Raw genomic sequence first — 23,466 nt, 5'->3', positions numbered from 1 at the left:
ATTCCACGGGTATTCTTGACTCTGTAGAGACTCTCTTTCTCTCTTACTGAAAGGGGTGCCAGGCAACACTTGGGGGTGACTGTCTGCCATTTTGTGTATTACATGTTCTGTTCTATTACATGGCAATAAAGGAATCTTAAATTGCAAAAGTTTCCCAATTGATCCTCGCGCCACACACATGGGAAGATGCTACAAATCAGCTTAGCCCCTTCACCTCCAGTTTCCAATTTGCACAATTTGGCATTTAATTTTGTTTAGTTCCTTCTTGATTCTCTTTCTGGAAAGGCTGAACTTTGAATTTCGCTCCACTCCAGTTTTCGTTTGCATTATTCAGACAGTTCTCTTGTGTTTTAAAATAAAAGATCAACCTGAACAGGCTGTGTGGTGGGAGAGCTGTGGATTCACAGTTCCAGCAACTTGGGTTCACTCCTGAACTCGGAGTCCAGGTCATTGGAGGTATGCAAGGCAGAGACTGATAGGTTCTTGCTAACACAAAATAAAAGATCATGGGGAAGAAGGCTGGGGAGTGTGGCTGGGTGGGAGAGCGCGGCTGGGTGGGAGAGCAGATCAGCTCATGATTGAATGGAGGGGCAGACGAAGGGCAAAATAGCCTATTTTCTACTCCTGTCTTATTGTCATGGACTCTCTCCCCTGCCCACCCCCCATCTTCCTCCCACCCCATTAAAGCAGCACAGTGATGCTTTCTCAATGGGCCACTGAGAGAGAACATTAGATATATTTCAGGCCCCGTGTGGAATACAAAAAGATAAGCAGGCCCATACTGAAACACCTGATACAATTGAAAATTTACAAATTAACAGGCCCTTTTGGCCCACAAACCTATGCCACCCAAATATCCCAATCAACCAACAACCCCTACACATCTAAAAGGTGGGAGAAACCAAAAAGCCCTCGAAGCACACAAACTCAATACAGACAGCACCAGATTCAAACCCATGGTCGCTGGCACTGTAGTCGCATTGTGTAACTGCAACACTAACCATGCTGCCCAGATACTTCCTTCACCTTCCATAGGCTGGAATATAAAGAATCCAGTGGGTCTGTAAATGGGAGAAGCTGCATTCGATGCTGAGTTGTTCAAGAAGGCCTTGGACCACAATCCTGGTGTACCTGACCAAAGGTTACATTTCTCACCCATCTGTCACATCTTACTAAGGAAGCCATTCAACCATCTTCTGTTTTCTATTCAGTCCCAGATCTTCAATTACTTCATTAACTATCCCCCCCACCCCTATTTTCCTGCCATCCACATATGCAAGGGGCTATTTGCAGAGGCCAATGAACCTAGCAGCAAGTGGGAGGAAACTCACAGTAATCTCTGGACAAGCAGCCAGAATCAAATTCTGACTGCTGGGGATGTGGGAACTACAATTATCCAAGGCTTTCCTAGCCAGAGCCTCAGTGGATCAAGCAGCATCAATATTCAGGCTGAAAATGCATGCTGCTTTTTGGACGTACATTAAAACCCCGGTAACTGAAATTGAAGCAACCGGCAGCCTCAAGCAACCGACAAAAAAAAAAGAAATTTTTAAATAAATAAAATTAAAGGTAAGAAAATTTGCAAGTTTAAAATTGGAAAAGTAAATTTTCTCTGAATTAAATGGTGAAGATGGGAGCCAATATTCAGCCAGCGCAGGGATTTAGTGGGCTTTGCTCGTAGCTGCTGTTTGAATAAAGTTGTGTGAAACAGCAATGCCATCGCCCAGGAAGAAGAGTGGGTTGATGCCGCTCGCTGTTAGGGTGACTCTCTTAAAGTGTCTCCTTATCTCTGCTTAGTAAGTTGCCCAGGTCAGAGGCTTCATCTGCAAAATTATGGGGGGGGGGGGGGGGGGGGTGGTTAATTATCTATAATGTTATTGTTCGTCTTTCAGGCAGCTCTGTGGAGGGGGAGGAACCTGCAGATGCAGCAACAGTTAAATGTTTTCAAAGGTGACTGAAATTAAAGTAAAATGCTTTAAGGTTTATATATTCAGTTAAGTGAAGTTTGTTCAGGGCAAGTACAGAACAGTATTTTTGACTTTTAATGCAAGCGCATTAGTTAGGCATTGTAAGAGCAAGTCTTAAGCAACCAGAAAATACACTTGTACGGCATCTACCAATCCCCATAGGTGCCGGATACCAGGAGTTCTACTGTATTCACTTTCACCCAGGGAACACCATACCCAAAAAGAGAAGAATCTCATTTCCCAGCATCCTGTGATCGATTAGAAGGGATTTAGTGCAGGTAATCAGGTTCTACTAAACTCAGTCATCCACCAGCTTCTGAGCCTGGGGGACGCGATGGAACCCAGCCCCGAGTATCAGCACCAAAAGAAAAACCATATCCGTCTTACCTCAACCTCATCTCCTTCACTGATCTCTTTGTTGAAATCTGCCGGTGGTGGCAAGCGCACATCGTTGAAGGGAAGTTGTCGTTCAGGTTGCCAGCTGGAGACAAAATGAGCCAGAGGAGCAGAATTATTGCAACGCAGAAACCTGGCATCCCTTCCCCTCCAGTAAGCACCACCCGCCCTCTTAACCGCAAAGACGTGGGGCTTTCTTACATTCACTGCACAAACCAGGAGCCCTGACGACAACAGACATTTTCTTAAAATTTTAACATTTAAATTTGAAGTGTAAATTTAGACATACAGCATGATAACAGACCCTTCGGGCTCATGAGTCCGTGTCGCCCAATTACGCCCAAATGACCTACAATCCCCGTTCACGGACAGGAAGGGTATGTTGGGATGTGGTCTGGATGCAGGTCAGTGGGACAATAGTTCAGCACAGACTAAAAGGACAGAAGGGCCTATTTCAGGGCTATCATTTTCTATGGTTCAATATCACGTTTTAGTGGAATTTTCCAGTCAAGATTGGGTATACTTTTTGAACCATGGATCCATAGTATGGACCAGTGTTACAAAAGGGGCAAAGCAATGGAGACTCCTCATACGAGGGAAGGTTATTAAGATGCCGAATGTCTTTTTGCACAGTGATAGGTACATGGACTACGCAGCTAGCCATGGTGGTGGATACAGGTACCACAGGATCTTTTAACCCTTTGTACCTTTCATAATATATACTCCAGACTGGGTCCATGAGTAAACTGTAGTACGAACACCAGCTGGTGGTTGGATATAAAAGCAGTCCCTGTAAACTGGGATATTTCCCCTTATCTGAAAAGCTTGGGACTGGATGTGTTCGGTTAACTGGATTTTTAGGATAACCAAATAATGGCTTTATGCAGCCCAGGAACATCAGCAGAATACTTGAATCAGCTGTTAAATAACAAAAAAAAACAACAGGTATTTCAAGCATGAAATAATGTTTAATTCTTACCTAAAAACGTGATCTCTGCTTACAAGATAAATGCTATCTTGCTCTGTTGGATTCAAAATGGCACTAACAGTGCATTAGAGCCCCACATGAGTACGTTGGGCGGAAAAAAAAAATTCAATTTGTGACATTATGTCACTGCCGAAAATAAGTTTGGATAATAGAACTTTTTGGTTAACAGAATTTCAGATATGGGGAAACGTACTGTGTATGTGTTTGTTTGTAGTCCCTGAAAACAGGGATATGGAGTCCATAGGGTTAAGAAACTATTAAGACAGGTCCGTGGAATTGAGAAAAATGGAGAGTGATGCAGTTTGACAATTCTAGGAAGCTGTTAAAATAGGTTTGCGCTACACTGTGGGCTGAAGAGCCTGTACTATTCTGCAGATTTCTATGTTCTATCCTGAACACAAGCACAGTAGCAAACAGAGCAAGGATCAGCTGAGGCGTACAGATCTTGGATTGCGTGGGTATGGCAGATCTGAGGTCAGCATATGGGCCATCAAAATACATCACACTGAAATGGAGGAGTCCTGTTTATGTCCCGTTTGATTTAATGCTTCACAACTACAGGCCCAACTCAGTTTAGTTCACGAGAAAGCACAGATAACACAGCCAAAGTGGATGATTCCAAAATTTCTTTACAACTAGAGAAAACTGCACTCAGGCCTCAGGCCAGATTCAACTTCCCAGGAATTCCATTTCATTTATACGGACATGTTTAACATAAAAAGCTTAACCTACCAAAGAATCTCAGGGTTGTACGTCATGTTATATACGTGCTCTGACAATAAAATTGAACTGGGGGGGGGGGGGGGTGAGGGAAGGATCTGTCCGTACAACTGAACTATCACTTTTACTTACACTAACTGCAAATTCTGAATATTTCTTTCAGTTTTGGCATTTGTGGTTATTTAAATTTAACTCTTGTTGGTGTATCTTACATACCTGTTTGGCTGCAGCAAGCAAGAATTTCCTTGAATCTGTACATTGTTCTCATGAATATGACAAACTCACGTTGAAGTCTTTCTGTACCGTAGGAAGATGCCACCTGACCCACAGTTAACGACTATAAATGTATAAATTTAGACACACAGCACGGTAACAGGCCCTTTTGGCCCATGACCCCATGCCACCCAATTAACCTACACTGCCAATATGTTTTGAAGGGTGGGAGGAAACCCACTCAGAAATGTGGAGAACACACAAACTCCTTACAGTCAGCACCAGATTCAAACCCCGGTCACTCTAACAGCGTTGCGCTAACCACTACGTTAACTGTGCCTAACTAGTTGAAGACCCAGTGCTGCCTTGCACGACTTGAAATGGCTGGTGAAGCAGCATAATTACTGATATATTATCCGCATTCCTCTCCCCTCTAGCCCCATACCCCCCCCCCTCCACCCCACCAACCTGCACAGACTCTGAGTCTATGGGATGACTTCGTTTAGGTGACTATTCTCTTCTGGAATGTTTCCAAAGCCCTCCAAGAAACAACCAAATCTGAGGTCTAATTCAAAGCCTGACCATTTTACTGTAGCTTTGTAGGAAATACTCCTGTGAATAACACAGCAGGTCAAGCCTTGGGATAGACACTACATCCAGACCAATGCAGTGACCTACACAACAAAACGTGATGCAGAATTAGTAAATTAAAGGCTACTGTCTAAAGCGCTGGTGGCCCCTTTATTCTGAGTCAAAATGGAGGCAGGAGAATCTGAGACGTGCTATTGGCTTAAAGTGCTAGTTGTCTGGAATCAAATCAAATCACAAGATGTTGAGTCAGTGCACTCTCCACCCCAGCCATTTCCCAGCTTCTTCCACTGAGTTTGCAGTTCCCGGGTTATGACAGCAATCATTCTTAAAATGTGACATTTCTTCCTCCTCTTTCAGCCTGCAAGAATCCTCTTTCCTCAAAGAAGGGCACGGGCCCGAACATCGGTTATATATCTTTACCTCCTATGGACGCAGCCAGACCTGCTGAGTTCCTTGGGTATTTGTGTTTTTACTACAATCACAGTGTGTGCAGACGGGGAGACGCACAAACTGCTCCGAGGCAGTGTCGGATTCAAAACCCAGTCACTCGTGCAGCAACAACAATCCACTAAATGTTCCGTGGGTGTAAATTAGGCGGCATGGACTCGTGGGCTGAAATGGCCTGCTACCTTGCTGTATGTCTAAATTTTTTTAAAATTTAAAGGCTACACTAACTGTAGCTTAACTAGTTGAAGGCCCCATTCTACCTTTCGTGTTTCATTCAGCTTGCAAGATTACCAAGTGTGATAGAAGCTCTTGGCTGGTCACTGTTTCCTCTCTATGTTCCTCAGGCTCCCACCACCAACCCACTCCCCCACCAATATTGGAAAAACATGCCCAGGTGGTTTTTGCAATCTCCTTTTGCCAGTTCCTAATGAATCTGCTCCTACTGCTCTTTCAGACACACCATTCCAAATTACATCAATGTACAGAGCAAAAGATTTCATCCCCACTTCTCTATCCAATTCTGTTGACAATCATCTTGAACACATACTATCTGTCTACTGCCCTTGCTGCCAATGGAAACCCTCTTGCCCCTTAGGCGAGCTTTCAGTAAGAAAGCCTGCCAGCTTCACTGAGAAGCTGACACGAGCGAGCGCAGCTGTTGCACACTGCAGCTGTCTCCAGCACTGTAAAGCCCTCTCAGTGTTGAGAGTGAAGGCCACTGGAAGCATATTTGGAAAGGGAATACTTCAGAAAGAATGCTTCTTCCATCCCTGACCTCCTTGAGTCAGGGATTTGCAATGGAGGTTCAATTAAAAGTGGGATCAAATGTGAAGTTTGCTAAAGTCATAAGTGATAGAAAACTCTTGCTCAGTTTAAGAGGGGAGCATTCCTGTAATCCCTCAGCACCCAAACCATCAGTGAAGTGTACAAAACTAAACCCTCTCCCAGAGTTATTGCAATGAATTCTGTTGCAACCTTTCTGTCCCAAGTTTCTCCTCAAGGTTAGGAGCATTGAATTTTTTTTTAAGGTGGGGTCCGTGAAGGGGAAGATCTCAATGAAGAATAGATTCAAATGTTTGAAGATCAACTGAACATTAACAAGGATATTGACAAAGGGCATGTTAGCTGGTACCATACACAAGCCAAAGAGAACGTGCTCCTTGTTACTGAAGTTGTGCCCGTTTGTCCTGGACTCCCCTACCATGAGAAACATTTTTGTCCAGGCCTTCCAGCATTCGAAAAACCACAATATGGGCAACCTTTACTGCATCATTCCATGGACCAATCACTGCAAGGACTTCAGCTTTCTTCAATAATCCAGTGCACCGCAGGCAGAACTCCTGTGTATATAATTGAATTGGATAATTGAATAGATGGGTGGATGGCTACATTTGCAGGTGATACCAAAATAGGGGGTAGGGAAGGTGGTGCTGAGGATACAGAGAGACTTGGATAGATTGGGAGAATGGGCAAAAAGGTTGCAGATGAAACACAATGTTGGAAAGTGTACTATCATGCACTGGGGTAGAGGAAATAGACGAGCAGACTATTATTTGGATGGGGAGAAAATTCCAGGTGCAAAGACATGGGAGTCCTTGTGCAGAATACCCTAAAAGTAAACCTCCAGGTGAAATCAGTGGTGAACAAGGCAAATGCAATGTGGGCATTCATTTCTAGAGGAATAGGATATAAGAGCAGGGATGTAATGTTAAAACTCTATAAAGCACTGGAGTACTCTACAATTTTAGGTACCGTATTTGAGAAAGGACATGCTGGCGTTGGAGAGGATTCAGAGAAGATTTACTAGAATGATACCAGGAATGAAAGGGTTAGCAAATGAAAAACAGTTGTTGGCTCTTGGACTGAACTCGACGTACAGAAGGAGGAGGGTAGACCTCAGAGGCATTTCAACTGCTGAAAGGCCTGGACAGAGTAGATGTGGTAAGGATGTTTCCCAAAAGGGGCCCAACCTCAGGATAAAAGGGCATAAATTTAAATGAGATGCAGAAAAATTTGTTCAAAGGGTCGCAAGTCTGTGGAACTTGCTGCCACAGGCGGTTGTGGAAGCAAGGTCATTGGGTGTATTTAGGGCAGGGTTTGATGCATGTTTGATTAGTTGGGGCATCAAGGGTTACGGGGAGAAAGCCGGGGAGTGGGGCCGAGTGGGAGGATGATCAGCTCATGATTAGAATGGTGGAGCAGATTTGATGGGCCGACTGGCCTACATCTGCTCCTATATCTTATGTTCTGTTGGGAGTAGCCCAAATATAAAACGCCTCTAACAGTTACAATACCAGTCCTTGAGAAGATCGAGCAGGGACACATAGGGGTGAGAAAACACTATTCAAACAAGGATTTTAAGGGGTTAACAAAATCACAACTTCCAAACTAAACGATATCATTCAAGGGTAAATCTCTGGCCATTGCAATAACTGATCATTAGGCAGGGGCTCTAACATCACTGAACAAACAGCGCAGGTATGACAAGAAATTAAAGTTTACTTCATTAACAATATTTCTCCAAACTTGTTTGCAAGGCATTGATAAAGGTCCCTTTCTGTGAACTTCTGAATGAACATGAGTAATAATGGGTGCCAAGTCTGTCAGAACATCAGACACTGCTATCAACCAGTCACAATGGGAAAGGGACTGGTATACAATGTGATACTTTCCATTCTCCTTCCTATTTCGAGAAAGCAGTTCAAAGAGCGCCATTCCACTAGAAGCCCGGAACCAGATTGGTTCATAATGCCTGAATTAAAATCTGGAACATATGGATCAGCAGTTTTCAACCTTCTTTCCACTCGCATACCCCCTTAAGTAATCCCTATGCCAAAGGAGCTCTGTGATTAGTAAACTGGGATGCGAGTGGAAAGAAAAAGTTTGAAAACCCCTGTTTTAATCATACCTCATTGACTCGTTATGTGCACCCTTTCAGAGCTCCAAAGGAAATGGGCCAATGGTAATCTTTCTCAAGCAAAATATTTCAGTAACAATTGGGACTAGACCAATGGTTCTCAACCTTCCCTTCACACTCACATACCACCTTAAGCAATCCCTTACTTCTCATAGAGAACCAATGGCCTAGGGATTATTTAAGGTGTGAGTGGAAAGAAAAAGTTTTAAGACCACAGATTTGGATAAAACCTGCAACAATCTTTCACACCCAGTCGAGAATTTTCAAAGTAAACTAGTCCATTCAACTCAGCACCTCCACATTACAGCTCCTGTTCCACTCACTCCCTTTCATCCCCTTCCACATCCTTCCCCCATTGTACAGGTACATGATCTTTTATGCGGAACCCTTAGGGGACAGTGTGCTCTGAATTTCGGAAAGCCAGATTTAAGCCCACCTGAATTGTGCTGATATATCCACCCTCACCCCCTTCCAGTCGCCCTGCCATCTCCCCCCACCCCCCCTTCACCCGGCCACCCAACTTGCGCTGCCGCCTCTCTCCCCACTTGCTGGATTTTAGATGTCCGGATAAAGGATCGTGTACATGTACATCCTCTCTGGCTTCTCCTTCAGTGCCTTCACTTCACCCATTCCACATTCTCCCCACTCGCAGTTCCAACACAAGTCACAAACCTGTGCTTTGCATTTTAGTAACCAGCTTGTAAAAATAACAAGCTTTCATCCTGTCACCACCCAGCTCCATTCCTTTTTGGACAGGAATCCTTCACCACGAGTAGATTATACAAAACCAAGTTCATCCCAGAAAGGAAATTCAAATGTATATGACCTCCTTCAAAGTACTGCCCATCATACAACATGTTTAATGTCACTCTCACCCAGATCAAACAAGTACAATCAGCAGGAATAATGATTGATTAAAAACAGCACACCTTTACCTCTTCAATTTCAAGGGCTCTAATGGAATACATGGAGTAGCTCAAACCCAACTATGTCCACTTTAAATCCATGAGCCACTGTGATAAATCACTCTACAATTTTCCTATTCCAAAAGGAACAATGCCAAACATTGTGATGGGGTGTGTTGAGAGAAATGAAAATTGTGTTTCACATCCCAAGCCACCACAAAATCAAGCTGGGAGGCCTGATCCATTTGGCACAGAGCAAACAGCCCTGCAGTTAGAATCCTCAGTAAACTCTACCAGACACAGGCCCAGTGCCTCATCCACTGCCAGGGTAAGGCCAAAAGTCATTTGAGGAACATCATATTCCTTCTGGTCAGCCTTACACCCAACAGCATGATACTTGCATTTTTAAAAAACCACCTTTTTATTTTAAAAAAGACATACAGCACAGTAACAGGCCAATTCCGTCCATGCTGCTCAATTTGCACCCCATTAACCTACATCGCCAGTAACCGGAGCCCCCGGAGAAAACCCACGGAGACACAGGGAAAACATACAAACGCCTTACAGAGTGGGATTCGCACCCAGGTCAGGTCCTGATCACTGGTGCTGTAAAGGCGTTGCACTAACCGCTACGCCAACCATGTCATTCCACTGTTTCGATCTCTTTACCTTCTCCTGCTCTTACTTCTCTCTAACCTTTACACCCCCACCTTTCCCAGCAGTCTCTCCACCTCTGCCCCTCTCTAGTTTCTTTCCCCACCCCCTTGATAAGACTTGTTGTCACCCCTTCCTTCTTCAGTCTCAAAAGAACCTCAGCCAAAACGTTGACTGACAATTTCTACGCGGATATGCTGACTGGCCCACCAAGTTCCTCCAGCTTTGTTGCTTGCAAGGAACACTAAGAGTTGGTTATTCAGCACTGTGCACTAGTTCAAGTTTTATTCTGTTGTTTCTCCTAGCCCTTTCTCCCATTCCACTGCCCCACCACCCCCCACCCCCACCACACCCCACCACACCAAAAGGTTCCAAAGACTTTTTACTTGGTTTGAAGCACAGATTCACCACAGTCTGACCACAAACACACACTTCAGACAACTAGTTCACCAGCAGTCACATAGAAAGCACTTTGACGAGTCTGGACAGGCGAGACGCACACTGGAACCTGGCCATAAATATCAGATTAGTGCTGCAATTGAAATAAGATCCCAGTTATTGACTACTAATTCCTCCAAGTCAGACAAAAGTGATGACAAGAGACAAATAAATCTTGGTCAAGCAAAACAGACGACTCCAAGAGGACAATATAGGTTTGAATAATATACTTAGACCAACTGTGGACAACTGGGATCTGGTACTGAATTTAGCACCAAAATGAATCAGAGTTTAGTTGAAGACCATTAATAACCAGCTCAAAAAACACAAGATTAATAGTCATCACAGCAATGTTTTAAAATAGGGGTCCCCAAACTTTTTAGATCATTGATCCCTTCATGGAATTCTTGTTCCCTCATTGGGTGGGGGTTGGTGGCAGTGTTAGACCAGGGGCAGGGGTTGGTGGTGGAGGTGCTGGACAGGAGGCGCACTATCAAAAGTACAAAGAACACATCTTTCTCCTACACTCAGTTTGACCTCCCATTCGCTCTCAACTTATTCAAAGGCCGAAGCCAAATACAACATGGCAGACATGGACACCAAGGCCCACTCTTGCGAGAGGTTGGCCACCACTGCCATAGGTGCCGTTTTCCATTGCTTTCCACACAAAAGTTTAATCGACACCCCGCTCAGTGTAATTGACCTCTGGCATTTATCGACCCCTTGGCTAGTCCCATCAACCTCCAGGGGTCGATATCAACCAATTTGGAGGCACTGTTTTAAAATGTATTAACCAAGGTGCCCAGTGGTTACGCTAGTGGACTAACAATCTCCTGGGCAGGATGCGTCATAAATAAGATCAAATTTACAAAATAAAATATTTTTAACAAGATCAAATTTAAATGAATCTGGATTGAAAAGCCATCAGTTTGCAGACTTTGTTGCCTGCAGCAGAGCTCATGATGCCACAATGGGGCAGCTTTTCTCAAGGCGAGAGGGAACCAGAAGCCAAGCTTCAAGACAAGTCTGAACCAAAGCATTCACTTTGTAAAGTCCTTCTTTGTGCCCAAATCAGCCTTACCGCAATCTCCCACAGCCCCTGTAACCTTCACACAACCTCCATTTTCATCATTCAACAATAATCAGTGGTGGTTTCATAGTTATAAGTCTCAAATACCAGAAGTTAATGATAAAAGCCTAAACTGGAAAAACAATTCAACCACAGCATACAAGACAGCATTAAAGTTGCTAGAAATAGCAGTGGCCTAAGGGATTGGGAGTACTCTGGAAGAGAGATTACAAAAGACTGACAAAAATCGCAATAGGATGACTTTGAATAAGATGACCCCCCCCCCCCACCCCCTCGATTTTCCACAAAAAAATGTAGGTTTTGAGCTACACTCTTTCTATAGGAGACCCACTCCTCCATAGGTCTGGCATTGACCAGTGGAGTGATGTTGTCACAATATCTTAATACCAAATTACCATGTCATGGTTTTAATTTTTTAAACAATAAATCACTGTCAGCTCCTGTAACAGGCCGTTTAAAGCCTATACCGAGCTGATGGCAGTCAGGCCAGGTGGATGGAGTCTGTGGGGGGAGCGCTGAGACTTTGTTTGACACACGCAGGTTTGCCCCACTGAACTAGCGATGCTCCTCAATGCGCTCTTCTTGCTGTCATCATTTTTATGGTGGTGAGCCGGGTTGTCAGTGCGAGGAAGGTGGGCTGAGGGCCTGACCTGGACACTTGCATAGAGATGAGTCAAGTCATCAGTGCAAGGAAGGTGGTAGAGTGCTCGAGGGCCTGACCAGCGAGATGAGGATAGGATAAGGAGGGAGAAGATGGCAGCAATGTTGAGACTTTGCCATCAAGATTTGGATTTTAGGCCCGGTATACAAGACAATCTGATTTTGAGGCATCCTGTGCACCAGCATACAGAGTATACATGCAAGAAAGGCTAAAAGAGACAAATGTGGGTTCCTTGCAGTCAGTAGAAGAATTATAAAAGGAATTAGATACCAGATTAAAGACAAAAACCTGCCACAGATATAGTTGTATGAAACATTGGTGAGGCAATACTTGGAATATTGTCTGCAACTCCTGCAGTCAAGTCAAAGGATGTGATGAAATTGGAGGATGGAGAAACGATTTACAAGCTTGTTGCCAGGGCTGCAGGGCTTCAGTTACAAGAGAGGGGACAGGCTGGCATGGTTTTCCCTGGTGTGAGGGAGAGGGAAGACCTGAAAGAGAATTAAAAAGAGGACAGATAGGCATGGTCTTTATCATCTGGTGGGGGGGGGGAGGAGGGGAGCAGATAGGTTCAAGCTGAGAGGGGATTGAGGGGCAAGATCTTCATGCAGAGAGGGGCAGATAGCCAGAAAATGCTGCCACAGGGTATGGTGGCTAGAATTGGGTTTTAAAGACATTGAAGTACGTGATCAGGAAAGGTTTAAAGGAAATGGACCAAACCCAAGCAAAAGGATAGGAACCTTAGTCGCTGGATGATCGACTAAACAGCTTGTTTCCATGCTTGTATTAACTATGAATCTACATCAGCTGCGCTGGATGGGTCACGTCTCCAGAATGGAGGACCATCGCCTTCCCAAGATCGTGTTATATGGCGAGCTCTCCACTGGCCACCGTGACAGAGGTGCACCAAAGAAAAGGTACAAGGACTGCCTAAAGAAATCTCTTGGTGCCTGCCACATTGACCACCGCCAGTGGGCTGATAACGCCTCAAACCATGCATCTTGGCGCCTCACAGTTTGGCGGGCAGCAACCTCCTTTGAAGAAGACCGCAGAGCCCACCTCACTGACAAAAGGCAAAGGAGGAAAAACCCAACCCCAACCAACCAATTTTCCCCTGCAACCGCTGCAATCGTGTCTGCCTGTCCCGCATCGGACTTGTCAGCCACAAACGAGCCTGCAGCTGACGTGGACTTTTTACCCCCTCCATAAATCTTCGTCCGCGAAGCCAAGCCAAAGAAAAAGAGACATCAGGGAGTAAAGGTAACCAACCAAATGGAAGCATCAGTCAAAATAATACCAGAGCCAGTTGCTCTGTCTCAATGACCTTCAATGGTTGGTCTAAAGAGACCTACTCCCACCTTGAGTTCCTTCTGAAAACATCAAATCTGGCAGCCAAAGCATTGGCACTTACAGGCATCCGAACAAAAGAGCGGTGGGGGTGGGGGGGGGGGGGGGAGAAAGGAGGGAGGGGACAGCAGCAATGAGTGGGAGGAGGGATGGCTGGTCGGGTAGAACTAGAAAGACAGGGAAAGGGGGAGGGGGAAAAACAAGCTGGTTTAATGTAAAGCAGTCAAGTCAATGTTAAGGCCATCTGGCTTGAGGGTGCCCAGGTGTTGTTCCTCCAGTGTGCGGGTGGTCAGGGTGGGATAGTACATAAGGCCATGGACAGACACGCAAGAGCAGGACTGTGACTCAGAATTGAAACAGCTGGCCACTTGGATGTCACTGTGGTTGCGACCAAGGCAGAGGTGCTGAGCAAAGTGATCTCCCAGCCTGCGTTCAGTCTCTCTGATGCAGAGAATGCCACTAAAGGTGCCTCGGATGCAGTGAATAAGCCCTCTGGATGTACAAGTGAAGTGTTGCTTCATTTGAAAGGCCTGTTTGGGGGCCCCGGAATGTGGTGAGGGAGGAGGTGTGGGTGCAGGGGCTGGTGCCAGGGATGCAATGGGTGGAGAGGGATAAGTGCACGCGGCCCCGTAGAAGGCCGAGAGGGGAGGAGAAGGAAAAATGTCTGATCCTGTAGTAAGTGCTGAACATTCCAGCGGATAATATGTTGGATGCAAAGACTGGTGGGGTGGTAGGTGAGGATGAGGGGCATTCTAGGTTTGTTGCGTCTGGGGGCAGAGGGGGGGTGGAATGGAGGAGATGCGGGAGAGGGCTGAGTTGATAGTGGTTGCTGGTGTGCCCTCCCTCTCTTATCTACCCATAACCTCCTGCCTTTAGGACTGTGGTCTTCCCCCCACCATTTTATTCAGGTCCTTGCACACATTTTGCCCATACCTTGATGAAGGGCTCAAATCCGAAATGTTGGTTATGCATCTTTAAAATATAAAGTACACTGTTTGACCTGTTGAGTTTCTCCAGCATTATAGCACAATAATTAAAGAGGCCCTTCAAGCCTACACTACCATTCTATATGATCATGGCTGATCTTTTTTTTTTACTTCAATTGGAGTGTCTGCAGATTTTTGTGTTTTACCTCTAAAACATCAGTGCTACTTCCCTACAAATCACCCATCCACTTTGCTGTGAAAGTACTCCTTTTACAGGATTGCCTTGTGGGGCCATACATTTTGAAATGATGGGATAATTTGCTAACTGTACCTCTCCAGATAAATGCAAGGTGCTGAAGTTCCTGAATGAGAGACGGGCTTTTTGATCCGAAACAAGACGATGCAACACGTTTGTGCCTGTTTCAGTAGATAGAACAGATCCATCACAAATGAAATTGCCCACTTAAAATAGTTTGAATGACAATTTAGAAATGACTAAGAACATAGAATATTACAACACAGTACAGGCCCTTCAGCCCATGATGTTCTGCTGACCTTTATATACCGACCCCCAAAAAAAACCCTCCCTTCTATTTTTTTTTCATCCTGTGTCTAAAGCTGCTTTCAGAAGGCCAGAATACCCGGCTGTAAAGTCGCCTATTCTACCCCAATGCGGCTGTCGGGTGGCCACCTGAAAGTGGAGAAAGTGGCCAGGAAGAGCACTTACCTCACCCTCTTCCTGTAAGTATAATCTCTGGCTCGGAGCATCCCCCCGTTGCACCTGCAAGCAGCAGCGGGGCTATGGCCACAGTCCACAGGAGCCGGCGTTCACTCGGACACAGCTCTGCTTCAGCCGGCCCGTTCGGGTGACAGCAAGGCATCTTCTGCTGATAGTCCAGCTGCACTACCCCCCCACCGCGTCTGCCGGCACATTATCTGCGTCCGAGCACCTGAAAGCGGCTTAAGAGTCTCTTAAGTTCCCCTAATGTTTCAGCCTCCACCACCACCCCTGGCGAGGCATTCCAGGCCCCCACAACTCTTGGTGCTTAAAAAAACCTACCTCTTGATGTCTCCCCTAAACTTTCCTCCTTTCATTTTGTGTTTCCTACTCCAGGCCTGGGAAAGAGGTACTACCTTATCTTTGCCTCTCATTCTTGTAGACCTCTAAGTCACCAACTGCTCTGAAATTCAGAATAATTTTTCTTCATATAATTTGCATGCTAAATTGCTGCTGTCTTGCAACCACAAAAGAAAAGGCCTAGTTAAGGTTAAATAAATAAGACTACTAAGAACTTCAATCTCACACTGTACATACACAAGGATCCCAGAGGATTGAGATTTCCAAAGTTCAAATTTTTTTTTTTTAAACTGAGAAGTGTACCCACCTTGACCAGCATACAAGTCATTCCACTCTGCCACCATGAAGGATTTATTGTGGCCCAGGTTATTATTCTTCAGGGGTATTAGTGAAAAGCACAACTTCCGAAGTGGTCCAACTACACGATAACAAAATCTACCTTGCAATCAACTCCTTTAACACCCCAAACCCTTGTATTAATTTAGGGCATGTCTTGATTTAATTTTTTTTTTAATCCTTCTTGAAATCAGCAACCAATTAATGGGAGACAGACAGTTCAATGTCAAGCGAGTTTCCCTTTTACTAAGGTTAGAAGGCTAGGTTTGTGCAGAGTATGCTTGGTTTTCTGAACTACATCCAGTACCCAACATCACAAGAGGGAACAATTCGTGAGAGCAAGGAAGGACAGCAGCATCAGAACTCAGTGCTAGTTATTAAACGGAGTGAAGTGGGTTTAAAAAAAATGTTGCACTTACTTGTTTTCAAATGTGATGGTGATGGAGTCTTCATGCACATCTTTCACAGTTCCCTGAGGGGATAAAAATAAATTTAAGTATCTTCATGGAGGAGAAATAAGGAGATGACATCCTTATCTAAAATACCAGTGACATCAGCACCCATTCCCACTTTTCAACCCATCAGATGACATTTGGGTAGACTTCAGAATCAGACGCTACTAGTGACTGAAATAACAGCCCAGACCCAGCTTTATCACTCTCCCCACCACAGACAGGTTATCCGTTGAATATTTCCTCCTTAATTTAATTTAGACATGTAGCACAGTAACAGGCTTTTCTGACCCATAAAGCCATGCAACCAATTACACCCAACTTACCTACAACCCCCAGTACGTTTAAGGGTGGGAGGAAACCGGGCCCTCAGGGAAAACCCATGCAGACTCAGGGAAAACATACAAATTCTGTACAGACAGTACCGGATTTGAACCCAGGTCACGGGCGCTGTAACAGCACGGCACGAACTAAGCCGTCCTGGACAACTCTAGCACTTGCCACACGGTTGTGAAGAAGTTGTTTTCCAAAGGAGTGCAGAGAGATCTTGCATTTAGCAGGTGGAGGCGAATGAATCTCAGGGACTTCTGGTGGAGCCCAGAGCCCCTGAAACTTTGGTGTAATTTGGCAGATTCACTTACATCTCTGCACACTGGGCGACTCCAACTTCTCAACTTAATCTGCTCCTGAAACCCTATCCACACCCAGTCAACTCGAGATCCAAAGGCTTTAATGGACTCCTGACCAACCTCCCATCTTCCATCCTACATCGCCTTGAGCTCAACCACATTGATGCTCAATGACATTGTGAAGAAAGCATGCCAGCACCTCGACTTCCTCAGGAGTTTGCAGAGTATGACATTAGAAACCCTGGGAAATTTCTGCAGGTGTATGGAGGAAGATGTGCTGACCGGCTGCATCACAGTCTGATATGGGGGGACACCAATACCCATGAGCAGAAAGTCCTGCAAAAGGTGGTGGACGTAGCCCAAGGACATCAGAGGCAAAACCCTCCTCACTACTGAAACATCTACAGGGAACGCTGCCGTTAGAGAGCAGCAGCAATCATCAAGGATCCACACCAACCAGCGTGCACTCTGTTCTCGCTGCTGCCATCAGGGAAGAGGTAGAGGTGGCACAAGATTCACCCCACCAGGTTCAGGAACAGCTCCTCCCCCTCCACCGTAAGAATCCTCAACAACAAATTAAATCAGGGACACATTTAAGGACTCTTACTTGTGCACTGGGTTGTTTTCTCCTCTCTGTATTGCATAGTTGGTTTACATGTACATGCTATGTAGTTTTGTTTGCACTGCCAATAAGTGGTAATTCTACCTCACCCGCACGAAAAAGAATCACAGGGTTGTATGAGATGTTATGTATGCATTCTGACAATAAATCTGGATTGATTAACCACTGGAGCTCATTCACCCCTTGCCCCCCTGCTCGCTTACTCAACCCCAGTCTACCAGCTTAAAACCACCACCTTCACCCCACCTCAGCACCCATGCCACATTTACACAACTCTAATACAGTGGAAGTCCAAAAATCTAGATGCCAGAAATCCGGACCATCCAAGAATCTGGAATTTTCAAAAACTCTCATGCTTTTTAAAAAATTTAGTGGGCTTTTACCTGCGTGCGTAACTTCTAGTTTCATTTGTATTTTTTTATTTTACAATGTTAATTTTTAAACACAAGTTCAAGCATTACGAACTCTGTAGAGAAAAAAGTCCACATTTTTCTCGTGTTGATTTTTTCTTTTCTTTGGCTTGGCTTCGCGGATGAAGATTTATGGAGGGGGTAAATGTCCACGTCAGCTGCAAGCTCGTTTGTGGCTGACAAGTCCGATGCGGGACAGGCAGACACGGTTGCAGCGGAAAATTGGTTGGTTGGGGTTGGGTGTTGGGTTTTTCCTCCTTTGCCTTTTGTCAGTGAGGTGGGCTCTGCGGTCTTCTTCAAAGGAGGTTGCTGCCCGCCGAACTGTGAGGTGCCAAGATGCACGGTTTGAGGCGATATCAGCCCACTGGCGGTGGTCAATGTGGCAAGCACCAAGAGATTTCTTTAGGCAGTCCTTGTACCTTTTCTTTGGTGCACCTCTGTCATGGTGGCCAGTGGAGATCTCGCCATATAACACGATCTTGGGAAGGCGATGGTCCTCCATTCTGGAGACGTGACCCACCCAGCGCAGCTGGATCTTCAGCAGCGTGGACTCGATGCTGTCGACCTCTGCCATCTCGAGTACTTCGACGTTAGGGATGAAAGCGCTTGATTTTATTTTTTCTTTAAAATCGCTTGCTTTGATAAATTAAACATGCTATATTTATTAATGAATAAACTATTAAAATTGACCTGATTACCTCTTTATTCCTCCTCAAATATGAATTTTCAAAGTAGTGCCTAGGGGGATCGGGGGTATGGAGAGAGAGCTGGAACAGGGTACTGAGTGGATGATCAGACATGATCAAAATGAATGGTGGTGTAGGCTTGAAGGGCCAAATGGCCTACACCTATTTTCTATGTTTCTATGTATCTGGGAGATGAGTGGTGGACTAGCCTCGCCAAACGAACCCAGCTCAGCGCGGACATTGGCGACTTCAGGGGTTTCTACGAGGCTCTAAAGGCTGTGTATGGCCCCTCACCCCAAGTCCAAAGCCCGCTGCGCAGCTCAGACGGCAAAGTCCTCCTCAGCGACAAGATCTCCATCCTCAACCGATGGTCAGAACACTTCCAATCTCTTTTCAGTGCCAACCGCTCAGTCCAAGATTTCGCCCTGCTCCAGCTCCCTCAACAGCCCCTAAGGCTAGAGCTGGATGAGGTCCTCACCCTGGATGAGACATATAAGGCAATCGAACAACTGAAAAGTGGCAAAGCAGCAGGTATGGATGGAATCCCCCCCAGAGGTCTGGAAGGCTGGCGGCAAAACTCTGCATGCCAAACTGCATGAGTTTTTCAAGCTTTGTTGGGACCAAGGTAAACTGCCTCAGGATCTTCGTGATGCCACCATCATCACCCTGTACAAAAACAAAGGCGAGAAATCAGACTGCTCAAACTACAGGGGAATCACGCTGCTCTCCATTGCAGGCAAAATCTTCGCTAGGATTCTACTAAATAGAATAATACCTAGTGTCGCCGAGAATATTCTCCCAGAATCACAGTGCGGCTTTCGCGCAAACAGAGGAACTACTGACATAGTCTTTGCCCTCAGACAGCTCCAAGAAAAGTGCAGAGAACAAAACAAAGGACTCTACATTACCTTTGTTGACCTCACCAAAGCCTTCGACACCGTGAGCAGGAAAGGGCTTTGGCAAATACTAGAGCGCATCGGATGTCCCCCAAAGTTCCTCAACATGATTATCCAACTGCACGAAAACCAACAAGGTCGGGTCAGATACAGCAATGAGCTCTCTGAACCCTTCTCCATTAACAATGGCGTGAAGCAAGGCTGTGTTCTCGCACCAACCCTCTTTTCAATCTTCTTCAGCATGATGCTGAACCAAGCCATGAAAGACCCCAACAATGAAGACGCTGTTTACATCCGGTACCACACGGATGGCAGTCTCTTCAATCTGAGGCGCCTGCAAGCTCACACCAAGACACAAGAGAAACTTGTCCGTGAACTACTCTTTGCAGACGATGCCGCTTTAGTTGCCCATTCAGAGCCAGCTCTTCAGCGCTTGACGTCCTGCTTTGCGGAAACTGCCAAAATGTTTGGCCTGGAAGTCAGCCTGAAGAAAACTGAGGTCCTCCATCAGCCAGCTCCCCACCATGACTACCAGCCCCCCCACATCTCCACCATCGGGCACACAAAACTCAAAACGGTCAACCAGTTTACCTATCTCGGCTGCACCATTTCATCAGATGCAAGGATCGACAATGAGATAGACAACAGACTCGCCAAGGCAAATAGCGCCTTTGGAAGACTACACAAAAGAGTCTGGAAAAACAACCAACTGAAAAACCTCACAAAGATAAGCGTATACAGAGCCATTGTCATACCCACACTCCTGTTCGGCTCCGAATCATGGATCCTCTACCGGCATCACCTACGGCTCCTGGAACGCTTCCACCAGCGTTGTCTCCGCTCCATCCTCAACATCCATTGGAGCGCTTTCATCCCTAACGTCAAAGTACTCGAGATGGCAGAGTTCGACAGCATTGAGTCCACGCTGCTGAAGATCCAGCTGCGCTGGGTGGGTCACGTCTCCAGAATGGAGGACCATCGCCTTCCCAAGATCGTGTTATATGGCGAGCTCTCCACTGGCCACCGTGACAGAGGTGCACCAAAGAAAAGGTACAAGGACTGCCTAAAGAAATCTCTTGGTGCCTGCCACATTGACCACCGCCAGTGGGCTGATATCGCCTCAAACCGTGCATCTTGGCGCCTCACAGTTTGGCGGGCAACAACCTCCTTTGAAGAAGACCGCAGAGCTCACCTCACTGACAAAAGGCAAAGGAGGAAAAACCCAACACCCAACCCCAACCAACCAATTTTCCCCTGCAGCCGCTGCAACCGTGTCTGCCTGTCCCGCATCGGACTTGTCAGCCACAAACGAGCCTGCAGCTGACGTGGACTTTTACCCCCTCCATAAATATTCGTCCGCGAAGCCAAGCCAAAGATGTATCTGGACTGACCCAATCCCTGAGCAGTCTGGATTTTTAGATTTCTACTTTATAATGCTTCACAACCACTTCCAACTCCCAAATGCTTAAACTTTTCATTCTACAACACGAGGCACTGATGTAATAGTTTCACCGTTGGTAGCTGTGCTTTCAGCTGTCATGGATCTGGGTTCTGGACGCCCTCCCAGCTGTGGTATGGCAAGTAACTAATCAAGGGCCATTCAGAAAGTTAATGAATCATTCAAGTCAGGCGCCACAGTGAAAAATTAGTAGAGCTGCTATCTCACAGCACCAGAAACCTGGGTTCAATCAAAGTTTTCACCTTCACCTTGTGACATTTTCCCCAGGTACTCGGGATTTCTCCTACATCCCAAAGGTTGTGAAGGCAGTTGGTTAATAGGCCACTTCAAACTATCCTGAGAATGCAGTCAAGGAGTAGGATTTGGTGGGGAAGCTGAGAATGAGGGATTAATGTGGGATTAGTGTGAATGTGTTTGATGATTGGCATGCAAGGGGCCACAGGGCCTGCTTTTGTGCTTTCTCTCTATGAGTAAACTGCTCCACCCTTTCTTCCTTTAAGGTAACAATTTGCCTTATTTCCTTTGATCTGCACCAATATAGTCACGGCACCTGTCAAATAATTTTGAAATATTACATGAAAAGCACTTTCAGACTTTTGAGACAGCAGATAATTTTGTTTTCTTGAAACTAATGGCAATTCAGTTACGAGTAAGTTTGTAATATGGGACACCATGAAGGCATATTTAAGAGGCCAAATTATGTTACACTTCTAAAATAAAGAAAGAAAGAACATATGAAAGAAGTAGACCAGTTTGAAACAATATTGAAATTAGAGAAAGAATTACATGTGCAAAAAAAATTATTGGAACAAAAAAACAGATTTAATACGATACAAACTTGTATGGTAGAAAGGGATATAATGAAGACACAACAAAAGTGCAGGTACACGATCTTTATGTGGAACCCTTGGGGGACAGTGTGTTCCGGATTTCGGAAAGCCAGATTTAAGCCCACCCGAACTGTGCTGTGGTATCCACTCCCACCCCTTCCAGTAGCGCTGCCGCCTTCCCCACCCCCCAACGGACCTCTCTCGCCCAACTCGCGCTGCCGTCTCTCTTCCCACTTGCCGGATTTTGGAGCTTTCCGGATTTTAGATGTCTGGATAAAGGATCGTGTACCTGTACTAAGAATGAGGTGAGAGAGCTCATGGCAATTAAAAGAGAAGCACTTTAAATATCACTCCAATCTCCAAAACACCAACTCTCTAATCTTGTGAAGGTGCCTTCAGCTCTTGTGCACAATCCCGATAGCTCGAACTAATTTAGCTCAACAGCCTTGTAGACTGTAGGAATATGGGATGTAATGGAAACTGAAGGAATCTTCACTCCTGACAACAAAACTCTCAACCATAACCCACCACCAGTCTGAACCCCCCCCCCCCCAACCCCATTCATCTCATTTGGCAATCAGTTAGGCAAAGAAAAAAAGTGGCATCTTGAATACTCCATTCCGAAGTAAAAATTATGCAGCCATGTCTGACACGACTGCAGAGAGACTGGGTACATAGAACTCCTGGAATGACTTAAGTATTAGATTGGCTCTATCAACTTTCTGGGATTATATAATCATAGTTTTAACTTTTTTTTTCAAATATATTCTTGAACTAATAATGTTGTATACAGTTAAAAAAATTTCTGTTAACAATTTTGCTTACTATGTTACAGCTGCTAATCATCAATATATTTTTTCATGTATGTATTATTATCTAAAAACAATAAAAATATTGAAAGAGCTCTCTCAAGTTTAACAGAATTATGTTAAACCCACACATTCAATATCAGGATGTTTTCACAGAGGTTTCGGAGGTGAGTGCACAGGCATCAGCGGCTGCCTCTTTCTGTGACCATGGTTGTCAATAGTCACAGAGCCAAACTACATGGACTTGTCGCAGTTGCATACTTACCTTTGCTGAGAGCGGTTCCGGCCGCCGCTGATGACGTAAGCGATACGACACACAGGGGGTGGGGGGGGGAATTAGTGCATGGGTGTGTTAAGCGTCAGTCTACGGGTGATGAATCTCAGATGCAGGAGAAGAGGGAGTGTGCCAGGATTACCCGAGTGGCAGTAAGCCAATGAAAAGGTCAGAGGAGTTTAGCTGGGTGGTGTTTGGGGAGTTGAAATTCTTTCTAGTGAATAATCAAAGAAAGTTGACTTCAAAGTGTGCTGAAAGAAACGATGCTTTATTTGTTTGTCAGCTGTGATAAATTAGTACCGTTATAGACTCAACCAGCATAGGGACAAGTGATCTGGAAGAAGGGACAGATTGTCGTGTATCCATGTTTTCTGATGACACTAAATAGAGTGGAAAAGAAAATTGTGCAGAGGATGTGGAGAGACTGCAGTGAGATAGGGATAGGTTAAGTGAGTGGGCAAAGTTCTGGCAGATGGAGGACAATGTTAGTAAATGTGAGGTTATCCTCTTTGAAATGAAAAATGGACGATCAGATTATTACTTAAATGGGAAGCGATTGCAACCTGCTGCTGTGCAGAAGGACTTGGGAGTGTTTGCACATGAATCGCAGCAGGCTATCAGGGCGGCAAATCAAGAGGGATTGAACTGAGGAGCAGCGAGGTTATGCTGCAATTGTACCAGGTCCTGGTGAGGCCGCATCTGGAGAACTGCATGCAGTTTTGACT

General features: G+C 45.4%; 1 protein-coding gene across 1 annotated transcript in view; it reads right to left on the bottom strand.

Moving 5' to 3' along the window:
- The window catches only part of LOC138754966 (RNA-binding protein FXR1-like), a 125,282-nt gene that overhangs the window by 51,283 nt on the left and 50,533 nt on the right, over positions 1-23,466 (bottom strand). The window contains exons 2-3 of the mRNA XM_069920057.1: positions 16,094-16,146; positions 2,355-2,448 (exon numbers count right to left, since the gene is read on the bottom strand). Of these exons, the coding sequence (XP_069776158.1) occupies positions 2,355-2,448; positions 16,094-16,146 (147 nt within the window). The remainder of the gene's footprint in view (positions 1-2,354; positions 2,449-16,093; positions 16,147-23,466) is intronic.

Source organism: Narcine bancroftii, chromosome 2 (genome assembly GCF_036971445.1).
Source record: "Narcine bancroftii isolate sNarBan1 chromosome 2, sNarBan1.hap1, whole genome shotgun sequence".
Lineage (NCBI taxonomy): Eukaryota > Metazoa > Chordata > Chondrichthyes > Torpediniformes > Narcinidae > Narcine > Narcine bancroftii.
Note: the sequence above shows the minus strand (reverse complement) of the source record. Positions and strands in the feature narration are given on the sequence as shown.